We start from the raw sequence: 12328 nt of genomic DNA, 5'->3' as shown, positions 1-12328 counted from the left end.
ATCTAAGTTTGCGGGGGCATCATATGTGCCACCGTCACTTCGTTCTCAGAATTTCTCATTCCTAACTTACCACGCTTATCAAGAGATACATACCCAAGGTGATTTTGCGGGGATACTAAAGCATTCTTAAGGAAGTAAGGAATTGTGAGACAGTATTAACACAAAAATTAGTCATCAGTAAAACGCAAATACCAGAAACTACAGTTACTAATTTTTTGTGCTAAGCAGCATTGAAATAGTTGTGTTGTTGTTGTTGTTGTTGTCTTCAGTCCTGAGACTGGTTTGATGCAGCTCTCCATGCTACTCTATCCTATGCAAGCTGCTTCATCTCCCAGTACCTACTGCAACCTACATCCTTCTGAATCTGATTAGTGTATTCATCTCTTGGTCTCCCTCTACGATTTTTACCCTCCACGCTGCCCTCCAATGCTAAATTTGTGATCTCTTGTTGCCTCAAAACATGTCCTACCAACCGATCCCTTCTTCTAGTCAAGTTGTGCCACAAACTTCTCTTCTCCCCAATCCTATTCAATACCTCCTCATTAGTTACGTGATCTACCCATCTAATCTTTTGCATTCTTCTGTAGCACCACATTTCGAAAGCTTCTATTCGCTTCTTGTCCAAACTAGTTATCGTCCATGTTTCACTTCCATACATGGCTACACTCCAAACAAATACTTTCATAAACGACTTCCTGATACATAAATCTATATTCGATGTTAACAAATTTCTCTTCATCAGAAACGCTTTCCTTGCCGTTGCCAGTCTACATTTTATATCCTCTCTACTTCGACCATCATCAGTTATTTTACTTCCTAAATAGCAAAACTCCTTTACTACTTTAAGTGTCTCATTTCCTAATCTAATTCCCTCAGCATCACCCGATTTAATTTGACTACATTCCATTATCCTCGTTTTGCTTTTGTTGATGTTCATCTTATATCCTCTTTTCAAGACACTGTCCATTCCGTTCAACTGCTCTTCCAAGTCCTTTGCCGTCTCTGACAGAATTACAATGTCATCGGCGAACCTCAAAGTTTTTATTTCTTCTCCATGGATTTTAATACCTACTCCAAATTTTTGTTTTGTTTCCTTTACTGCTTGCTCAATATACAGATTGAATAACATCGGGGATAGGCTACAACCCTGTCTCACTCCTTTCCCAACCACTGCTTCCCTTTCATGCCCATCGACTCTTATGACTGCCATCTGATTTCTGTACAAATTGTAAATAACCTTTCGCTCCCTATATTTTACCCCTGCCACCTTCAGAATTTGAAAGAGAGTATTCCAGTCAACATTGTCAAAAGCTTTCTCTAAGTCTACAAATGCTAGAAACGTAGGTTTGCCTTTTCTTAATCTTTCTTCTAAGATAAGTCGTAAGGTTAGTATTGACTCCTGTGTTCCAACATTCCTACGGAATCCAAATTGATCCTCCCCGAGGTCCGCATCTACCAGTTTTTCCATTCGTCTGTAAAGAATTCGCGTTAGTATTTTGCAGCTGTGACTTATTAAACTGATGGTTCGATAATTTTCACATCTGTCAGCACCTGCTTTCTTTGGGATTGGAATTATTATATTCTTTTTGAAGTCTGAGGGTATTTCACCTGTCTCATACATCTTGCTCACCAGCTGGTAGAGTTTTGTCATGACTGGTTCTCCCAAGGCCGTCAGTAGTTCTAATGGAACGTTGTCTACTCCGGTGTCTTGTTTCGACTCAGGTCTTTCAGTGCTCTGTCACACTCTTCACGCAGTATCATACCTTCCATTTCGTCTTCATCTACATCCTCTTCCATTTCCATAATATTGTCCTCAAGTACATCGCCCTTGTATAAACCTTCTATATACTCCTTCCACCTTTCTGCCTTCCCTTCTTTGCTTAGAACTGGGTTGCCATCTGAGCTCTTGATATTCATACACGTGGTTCTCTTCTCTCCAAAGGTCTCTTTAATTTTCCTGTAGGCAGTATCTATCTTACCCCTAGTGAGATAAGCTTCTACATCCTTACATTTGTCCTCTAGCCATCCCTGCTTAGCCATTTTGCACTTCCTGTCGATCTCATTTTTGAGACGTTTGTATTCTTTTTTGCTTGCTTCATTTACTGCATTTTTATATTTTCTCCTTTCATCAATTAAATTCAATATTTCTTCTGTTACCCAAGGATTTCTAGCAGCCCTCATCTTTTTACTTACTTTATCCTCTGCTGCCTTCACTACTACATCCCTCAGAGCTACCCATTCTTCTTCAACTGTGTTTCTTTCCCCCATTGCTGCCAATTGTTCCCTTATGCTCTCCTTGAAACTCTGTACAACCTCTGGTTCTTTCAGCTTATCCAGATTCCAAGTCCTTAAATTCCCACCTTTTTGCAGTTTTTTCAGTTTTAACCTACAGGTCATAACCAATACATTGTGGTCAGAGTCCACATCTGCCCCTGGAAATGTCCTACAATTTAAAACATGATTCCTAAATCTCTGTCTTACCATTATATAATCTATCTGATACCTTTTAGTATCTCCAGGATTCTTCCATGTATACAACCTTCTTTTATGATTCTTGAACCAAGTGTTAGCTATGATTAAGTTATGCTCTGTGCAAAATTCTACCAGACGGCTTCCTCTTTCATTTCTTAGCCCCAATCCATAATCACCTACTATGTTTCCTACTAGGTGTGTAGAAAACTGATTACAGATTTGCCAGTTCGGTAAGGACTCCTGCGACCCACAGGTAATGGAATGGGAAGAATGCATGTATAAAAGCTGAACTGTACTTCTCCGAAACCATCTGTGACCTGTGCTATCTTCTAGCGTTAGGCTTCAATACCCGACTTTGGTGTTAATGTTCTCCTTTAAGCGTAATTAACAAACTGCAATTAATTCTTGACATTTCAATCAGCAACATAAACCGACATCACGTCTGCCGAGGCGGCCGCAGCAGCAAGGAATACGTCTGATTTGCAAGAGGGGGAGGGGGGGGGGGGAACTAGTGCCACCAGTCGTCCGAGGAACAATCAAGGCACTTAGCTTAAGTTATTCAGAGCAATTAGGGAAAGGCTAATTTTGGTTCTCTATACGACCGTCCGACGCGCTGAGTATAAATGGAATTGGAGGTAATTGACTTGCAAACACCGCGTAAGCCTGACAGCGATTATAACCGGTGGGGAGATCTCATTCCTGTTGACTGATTTCGGGCATTATTCTGCAGTACTGATACGAGTATCTGCATTGTTCGTGTGTAAGCGTTTCCAAGAGGTGATTGTCGCAATTTCGCTTTGTTTGGACAAACTATTTTGTACTTTTATGCTACTTGCTTCGACAAGATAATAGTCTTGTAGAAAGAGAGAGACAGCGGTAATTCTCGAGCCACTAATTGCCCTGAAATAATTTTTATACTGTTGGAGATATTTTGAAAATAATTTTCATAGGATTTTTATACCGCGGTCATTGAAAACGGGCTGGATTTTATTGTCTCATATAAACTTATTTGTGTCTAGCACCGACGCTTAATACGCTGCATTGTGTACCAGTTATCTAATAATCTCGATGTCGACGAGGCGCTAAATTCTAATCTTTCTTTCTTCCTTGTGTGTGATGATTCTTACCTCTGTATATACAGACTGAACAGAGGAAATAAGAAAGGGGTTACGGGAGGTCGTTCCTGGCAGGAGAAGGAGCTAAGAAGTTCGCGTCAGCTGTCCGTGACAGATATTTTCTCACTTTGCATTTTGTTGAGTAGTGGATCTGGATTGAACGTAGTCAACTTCGTACAAGCCGAATAAAAATGTCGAGAGACAGCTAGGATTTATTGAGAACGTTACTCTTACAGGCAATATTTACCGACTCATGAAGTTTTGCAGCCATTTGTGGGAAACTTGGTGGTTCTCTTATGTAAGGGGTCCCACTCAAGATTGACGGATCACTAGCGACATCGCCTACAATCTGTCCCTTGCTTCGACCCTGTCATACATGATCGATTTATAAAACGATTTTAAGTAGGATTCGGATCGCCACTGTCTCCTGAAATTCTGCTGTGGAAAATGAACTGCCACGTTTAGCGGCAACGACAGTCAGTCTGCGCTACACTTCCAATAAATAAGAGAAGTAACAGTAGTCTGAACTGTTAAATTCGTTCTGGAACACATCTTTTGGGGACTGACGGTTGTGTTACAGAATTTATATTTTTCGTTAACTTTGAGTGTGTGTTTCGGAAACATCTTTAAGTCCCCAATTCTTTTTTTCCGTTTCTTTGTCTTGTAGTTTAACTACAAGTATTTATAGTGTGTCTATGGAAATGTTGTTGATAACATACTGCATACGTCCATAATTCCTAATGTAAATTGCATGAGGGAGAGTTAGACTATACGAAATGATACGGCACGTAAGTATAGTTGTAGAATGGGTATGTTCTATACACTTAAATTAAAATGTTAACTTAATATTACCTCATTCTATCTAGAAATTAAAAACTTTTGTCATGCGAGTTGTTGTTTAGTAAATATAACAAAATTGCCACCTGCTGCCCAGTATATTGTGACTACTAGCGTGAACTTCTGCAGCACAAGCTTCAAATTGGTGTTCACTTCAAAATCGACAGAATGAATGTTTTTATATTTGTATTACTTCCAGAAAAAAGTAGCAACTCCGGATTCAAAATCACTTTTGAGAGTCGTCTGTGCTCCCTGAATAACTTCAAATTTCAACTTAAAGTCCTTAATTCACGTAGGTCTAGAGAAGCGAAACCAAAGATAAAAGAGTCTCGTGTTCCCCAAGGTAGTGTTATAGGCCCTATGCTGTTCCTTATCTGTATAAACGATATGGGAGACAATCTGAGCAGTCGTCGTAGGTTGTTTGCAGATGACGCTGTCGTTTATCAACTAATAAAGTCATTATAAGATCAAAACGAATTGCAAAACCATTTAGAAAAGATATCTGGATGGTGCGAAAAGAGGCAGTTGACCCTAAAAAACTAAAAGTGTGAGGTCATCCACATGAATGTTAAAAGAAACTCGTTAAACTTCAGGTACACGACAAATCAGTCTAATCTAAAAGCCGTAAATTCAACTAAGTACGTAGGTGTTACAATTACGAAGAACTTAAACTGGAAGGAACACACAGAAAATGTTGTGGAGAAGGCTAACCAAAGACTGCGTTTTATTGGCAGACACTTAGAAAATGTAGCAGATCTACTAAGAAGACTGCCTACACTATGCTTGTACGTGTTTTAGAATACTGCTCCGCAGTGTGGCATCCTTACCAGGTAGGACTGACGGAGTACATCGAAAAAGTTGAAAGAAGGGCAGCACGTTTTGTATTATCGCGAAATATGGGAGAGAGTGTCACAGAAATGATACAGGACTTGGGGTGGACATTATTAAAAGAAAGGCGTGTTTCGTTGGGACGGAATCTTCTCACGAAATTCCAACCACCAAGTTTCTCCTCCGAATGCGAAAATACACTCCTGGAAATGGAAAAAAGAACACATTGACACCGGTGTGTCAGACCCACCATACTTGCTCCGGACACTTCGAGAGGGCTGTACAAGCAATGATCACACGCACGGCACAGCGGACACACCAGGAACCGCGGTGTTGGCCGTCGAATGGCGCTAGCTGCGCAGCATTTGTGCACCGCCGCCGTCAGTGTCAGCCAGTTTGCCGTGGCATACGGAGCTCCATCGCAGTCTTTAACACTGGTAGCATGCTGCGACAGCGTGGACGTGAACCGTATGTGCAGTTGACGGACTTTGAGCGAGGGCGTATAGTGGGCATGCGGGAGGCAGGGTGGACGTACCGCCGAATTGCTCAACACTTGGGGCGTGAGGTCTCCACAGTACATCGATGTTGTCGCTAGTGGTCGGCGGAAGGTGCACGTGCCCGTCGACCTGGGACCGGACCGCAGCGACGCACGGATGCACGCCAAGACCGTAGGATACTACGCAGTGCCGTAGGGGACCGCACCGCCACTTCCCAGCAAATTAGGGACACTGTTGCTCCTGGGGTATCGGCGAGGACCATTCGCAACCGTCTCCATGAAGCTGGGCTGCGGTCCCGCACACCGTTAGGCCGTCTTCCGCTCACGCCCCAACATCGTGCAGCCCGCCTCCAGTGGTGTCGCGACAGGCGTAAATGGAGGGACGAATGGAGACGTGTCGTCTTCAGCGATGAGAGTCGCTTCTGCCTTGGTGCTAATGATGGTCGTATGCCTGTTTGGCGCCGTGCAGGTGAGCGCCACAATCAGGACTGCATACGACCGAGGCACACAGGGCCAACACCCGGCATCATGGTGTGGGGAGCGATCTCCTACACTGGCCGTACAGCTCTGGTGATCGTCGAGGGGACACTGAATAGTGCACGGTACATCCAAACCGTCATCGAACCCATCGTTCTACCATTCCTAGACCGGCAAGGGAACTTGCTGTTCCAACAGGACAATGCACGTCCGCATGTATCCCGTGCCACCCAACGTGCTCTAGAAGGTGTAAGTCAACTACCCTGGCCAGCAAGATCTCCGGATCTGTCCCCCATTGAGCATGTTTGGGACTGGATGAAGCGTCGTCTCACGCGGTCTGCACGTCCAGCACGAACGCTGGTCCAACTGAGGCGCCAGGTGGAAATGGCATGGCAAGCCGTTCCACAGGACTACATCCAGCATCTCTACAATCGTCTCCATGGGAGAATAGCAGCCTGCATAGCTGCGAAAGGTGGATATACACTGTACTAGTGCCGACATTGTGCATGCTCTGTTGCCTGTGTCTATGTGCCTGTGGTTCTGTCTATGTGATCATGTGATGTATCTGACCCCAGGAATGTGTCAATAAAGTTTCCCCTTCCTGGGACAATGAATTCACGGTGTTCTTATTTCAATTTCCAGGACTGTATTGTTACCTGGCACGATCAATCATTGGAGGAGGTGATCTATAATTTTAGATTGGAGTCTTCCTTTGAAAACCAAATTATTTGCCAAGATCGCTGTGCAAACACAATTACTGGATTTCTAGTTTCGGTGATGCGTACTGCCGTTCTCAGATCCATACAGCTGGGTAGCGGTAGCTACGTCATACAGTACTTACACCACTCTGCTACATGAGGACTATACTATATGCATAAAAGAGTCGAGACATTACAATGACAAGATTGATGTTGTGTCAGAAAGTATAATAGAACACCTGGGATGTCATTGTGATACTCGTACCTCTACTCTTTTCTGCCTATTACATAGTCCTCATGTGACAGAGTGGTGTAAGCATTGTATGCTATAGCTATTACTGTGTGGTTTATTAGATCTGAGGATGGCACTACATATTGTCGAAACTAGTGATGTGGTAATTGTGTTTACATAGCGATCTTGGAAAATAAATTGGTTTTCAAAAGGAGACTAAGCATTTATGTATTAATTTTAATTATTCGCATTTTGTGTTGTTTAAATTAATTAATGTGCAAACTCACGTTTTACTTTTTTACTGTACACTTTTGGTGTTAGCCCTGTCAAAGTGAGTAGTACTATATCAGCTGTCAGAAACACAATTGAAGTTCATGAATTCGTTGAAATTCGGTATATGAAAGGCTGGGGGCTACACAAAGCAGAAAAAAAGTTGATACTTGATCCATGAGATAAAAAAGTATAGGGACCTCTGATCTATGTGAAAGCGTCGTGTATAGCATTGAGACAATATTCCATTAATTGTAATCAGTGTTTTCAATAAATATTCCGTTTTAGTCAAATGTTTCAGACCTGTTTGTGAAGTTCTATCACCATAAAAGATAGGACCAGCGACTTGGTTCTGAAATATTTTTATTTTTTTCCAGTATCCGTCACAGTTACGATAATACTCATTTCTTTGTGGCGACTACTTTCGGACCATCACGTCCATTTACAAACCATAGCCTGAAGAGTGAGTGTAATCATACAGTCCACTAACGTACATACGAGTAACAAATGTTCCTCATTAGAAATCATTACATGAATATATCGTTATAAGATATGGTTTCCTTCGAATCGAACACAGCAGTTTACTGCGTCGATTGGAAGGAATTCATATTGTACAGGGAGAACATTAATAAAACCGACAAACTTGAGGGACGGATTGCAGACTGGAAATGGAGGTAAAAGGTCCTATGAACAGGTGTACGGAAATGGACAGCGTATGTGCAACGATAAAAAATCGTCCCGGAACACAGAACAGAGCTGCATCGCATCCACCTCACAAAAGACGTTCAAAGTGGCCTCCATGGGATTGCAGGTGATAGGTCAGTAGCGCTTGTCATACAGGATACAAGTAATCATACTTTGACTTACACCTTGTTGGCGGGCCACTTGCCAAGAGCTTGTACTAGGGTTCGTCTCAATATACTGTAGAACCCGGTCCTCCAAATCGGATGCATGAACGGTCCACCGCCTCCCTGCGCGTTTGTCTGTCTAAAAGGACCCGTGATCACACTAAGGCCCAAAAAGGGCTTAAAAAGTTGTGTGATGTGGTTGGTGCCTGCGAGGAACTTGTTTCGGTATAGCCTTGCTGACTCTCGGCCATTTTGATCTGCTTGACCGTACACAAACTAGCATATCGGATTGTTCCCGACATGACCCGTACCATTCTGCTGCTTACAGTACAGTGCGTCAGTCATACAATCTGCAACACACAAGAAACAACTTTCATTCGTCAGCGCCATCTACCGTGGCAACGATGCAGTTCTGGACGTATGTTCATAGGACCTTTGTCTCTCCATTTCCAGTCAGAAATCCGTCTTTACAATTTGTCGGTTTTATTAATGTTCTCCCTTTATACTCATCTACATCTACGTCTACATTTATACTCCGCAAGCCACCCAACGGTGTGTGGCGGAGGGCACTTTACGTGCCATTGTCATTACCTCCCTTTTCTGTTCCAGTCGCGTATGGTTTGCGGGAAAATCGACTGTCTGAAAGCCTCCGTGCGCACTCGAATCTCTCTAATTTTACATTCGTGATCTCCTCGGGAGGTATAAGTAGGGGGAAGCAATATATTCGATACCTCATCCAGAAACACACCGTCTCGAAACCTGGCGAGCAAGCTACACCGCGATACAGAGCGCCTCTCTTGCATAGTCTGCCACTTGAGTTTGTTAAACATCTCCGTAACGCTATCACGGTTACCAAATAACCCTGTGACGAAATGCGCCGCTCTTCTTTGGATCTTCTCTATCTCCCCCGTCAACCCGATCTGGTACGGATCCCACACTGATGAGCAGTATAGGTCGAACGAGCTTTTTTGTAATCCACCTCCTTTGTTGATGGACTACATTTTCTAAGGACTCTCCCAATGAATCTCAACCTGGTACCAACCTTACCAACAATTAATTTTATATGATCATTCCATTTCAAATCGTTCCGCAAGCATACTCCCAGATATTTAACAGAAGTAACTGCTACCAGTGTTTGTTCCGCTATCATATAATCATACAATAAAGGATCCTTCTTTCTATGTATTCGTAATACATTACATTTGTCTATGTTAAGGGTCAGTTGCCACTCCCTACACCAAGTGCCTATCCGCTGCAGATCTTCCTGCATTTCCCTACAATTTTCTAATGCTGCAACTTCTCTGTATACTACAGCATCATCCGCGAAAAGCCGCATGGAACTTCCGACACTATCACTCACTATGACTCATATGAAGTGTAACATTCTGTATACTTGTAATGATTTCTATTGACGGACATGAACATTTGTACTCACGTGTACATTGGATAGCTGTATTATTACACTTACGTTTAAGACTAGGGTTTGAAAATGGACGTGGTGGTCCTAAACTAGTTGCCAAAAGGAAATGACCGTTATCGCAAGTGTGACGGATATTGGAAATAAAATTTCACCTATGTCTGATCTATAGTTTAGACATCTGCTAAAATTACGTAATCGATTGATTCCTCAGCTTATTGGCAGTAGTCTCGACAGACGAAGAACTGTTTACGCGTTTGCAGCCCGTCCTCTTTCTTCGTCGCGCACGAAATTAGCAGTGGTAATGAGTGCCGCGACGTTGAGGTATTCTGCCTTGGCTGCTCTAGGCGATGTAATTGGGACGTGCATAACGAGGGCGGAGCGAGCCGGCGACGCGGCATGCGGCCAACCAGCCAGCCGGCTGTTCCTTTGTCGTCTGGGAGGGCGCGCGCTGCTTTGCGTATCGCGGTAAGTGCCAGTCACGCCCCATCTTGCAGCGCGCCTTGACGATTCCCTAATGGGAACAGTACTGCGCTGCCGGCGCCGTTAATCCTCAAAGGATTTTAATTGCTTTGCCTCCTGTTGCGCGGCAATCGTGTTTTTATACGGCTCAGCGCGAGCTAGTGTGGTGTCTCGTCGAGTGGCGTACACCGCTTTTGTGTTTCCCCGGTACCGTTTTGTACTCATTATTTATTGTCTCCCCACTTATCTCGTAAGATCTCTCCAGGTTTGGACTAACAGATTTCCATTTGTGTCTGTGCCATTTCTCCGTGCTGTCTTTTTGCTGGTCGTCATCGTATCGACGAGTTAAAGAACAGGAAATAGAACAGAATAACAGTTTCCTTTTAAAAATCCCGCAAATTTCTCTTACGTAGATACAGTGTTGATAATATGATTGTAACGTTACTTCTGTATCAAATAATAAGCCACATTCCAAGTGATACGGAATAAGTATCTTTCATCATTAAAACATTACATGAAAATGTTAGACTGTGTCTCAAACAACATTCAATAAAAAAATGTAGAAGAACTCTTTAATAAATTCGAAAAATATAATTTCGTTGTTGTAATATTAATATCAGTCTCTGGTCACAAAGACAGGTGTCAATAATACAGTTTCGAATATCGATTAACAGTTTGTCCTTGTGGCACGAATTCGTGATGAACCAATCCTTCAAAGCCAGAAAGGCTATCAGCATGGCTTTGACATTGTACCTGATCTGGCGAGTTTTCTTCTGTGTCTTGGAGAACTTTCCCGACCCATTGTGAGGATCGAACCTTGGTCTCACAACCGTTGACCCATTTCTCATCACCAGTTATGATTCTCTTAAGTAACATATCGTTCTCATTTGCGGGATCGAAAAGCTCTTCACAGATTGCGAGGCGAAGGATTTTCTGGTCTTGACTCATGAGCCGTCGGGAGAAATTGGCCGCAACACGATGCATTCCAATATGCTGTGTCAAGATTTCATGACATTATCCAGCTGAAATATTACATTCTTCTGCAATATCTTGAACAGCCTGTCTTTGATTGACATGCACAATTTCGTTGACGGTCGAAAGGCGTCCTGATCGAAGTTCATCTTTAATTACCGTCCGCCCATTTTTAAAGCGTGGAACCATTCGGAACACCGAGTATGCCGCGCGGGATTAGCCGAGCGGTCTGCCGCTGCAGTCATGGACTGTGCGGAGGTTCGAGTCCTGTGTGTGTGTGTGTGTGTGTGTGTGTGTGTGTGTATTTGTCCTTAGGATAATTTAGGTTAAGTAGTGTATAAGCTTAGGGACTGATGACCTTAGCAGTTAAGTCCCATAAGATTTCACACACCTTTGAACCTTTCTGAACACCGAGTGCCGCTTAAGCACTCATCATCGTAGGCTTCCTGGATCATTTGGTATATCTCTGTGGAGGCTTTCGTCAGTTTCGTGCAAAACTAAATGCAGATGCGTTGCTCCTCTAATTGTGCCAACTACCAGCGACCAGTAGGAGATAGGTAGCAGCTATTTAACATAACTGAAGGAGCATATCTATGTATGAAAGTGGCGCTTTTCTTGCAAACATACTTGGTTAAAAATTAGCAGGCGTAAGCACGAAACGTTTTAATCAGTATTAATGATAATTTATCGTTAATACAATGTACGAAATGAATTGGACTGGTTGTTCCTTTTTTATTTGAAACTGCCGTGGACTGCAACCAGTTGCTCATGAATAACACATTACTTAATTTTCATTTACTAGTTTTCGATTCAGTTGCGGCTCCATATTTTCTGAAATTTTACTGCACGTGTTCGGTACTTGCTAGCTGTGACACAGTGTCTTCTTCAAAATAGTTGAAACAAATATCCAATGAAACTGCATTACGCTGGCAGTGAAGCTGTCAGTGGGGGTTCCACACCATTTCCTCACCAACTGGCACTTGAAACAGTCAGATGTGTGCAACATTAAGCTCTGTGGACGATTATCAAGACTTCTTTTATCTCTTGTAATGACAAGTCTGAAATTATTTTCAATCAGTAAATGAAGATGAAACATTTCAGAAGTGATCGGTTACTGTAACTATCTGCAATTCTGAATCAGTTAATGTTACGTCATAATGTTCAACACTATATGTAATGAATTAACTTAACTTGCCTTTCTTTC

At 42.7% G+C, this 12328-nt stretch overlaps 1 protein-coding gene across 1 annotated transcript in view; it reads left to right on the top strand.

Moving 5' to 3' along the window:
• The first annotated feature begins 10061 nt into the window (after positions 1-10061).
• LOC126277973 (autophagy-related protein 16-1-like) overlaps positions 10062-12328 on the top strand; it is an 837530-nt gene continuing 835263 nt past the window's right edge. The window contains exon 1 of the mRNA XM_049977625.1: positions 10062-10158. Within this exon, the coding sequence (XP_049833582.1) occupies positions 10090-10158 (69 nt within the window). The 5' untranslated portion in view covers positions 10062-10089. The remainder of the gene's footprint in view (positions 10159-12328) is intronic.

Source organism: Schistocerca gregaria, chromosome 6 (assembly GCF_023897955.1).
Source record: "Schistocerca gregaria isolate iqSchGreg1 chromosome 6, iqSchGreg1.2, whole genome shotgun sequence".
Classification (NCBI taxonomy): Eukaryota; Metazoa; Arthropoda; class Insecta; order Orthoptera; family Acrididae; genus Schistocerca; species Schistocerca gregaria.
This window is presented reverse-complemented; position numbering and strand designations above follow the sequence as displayed.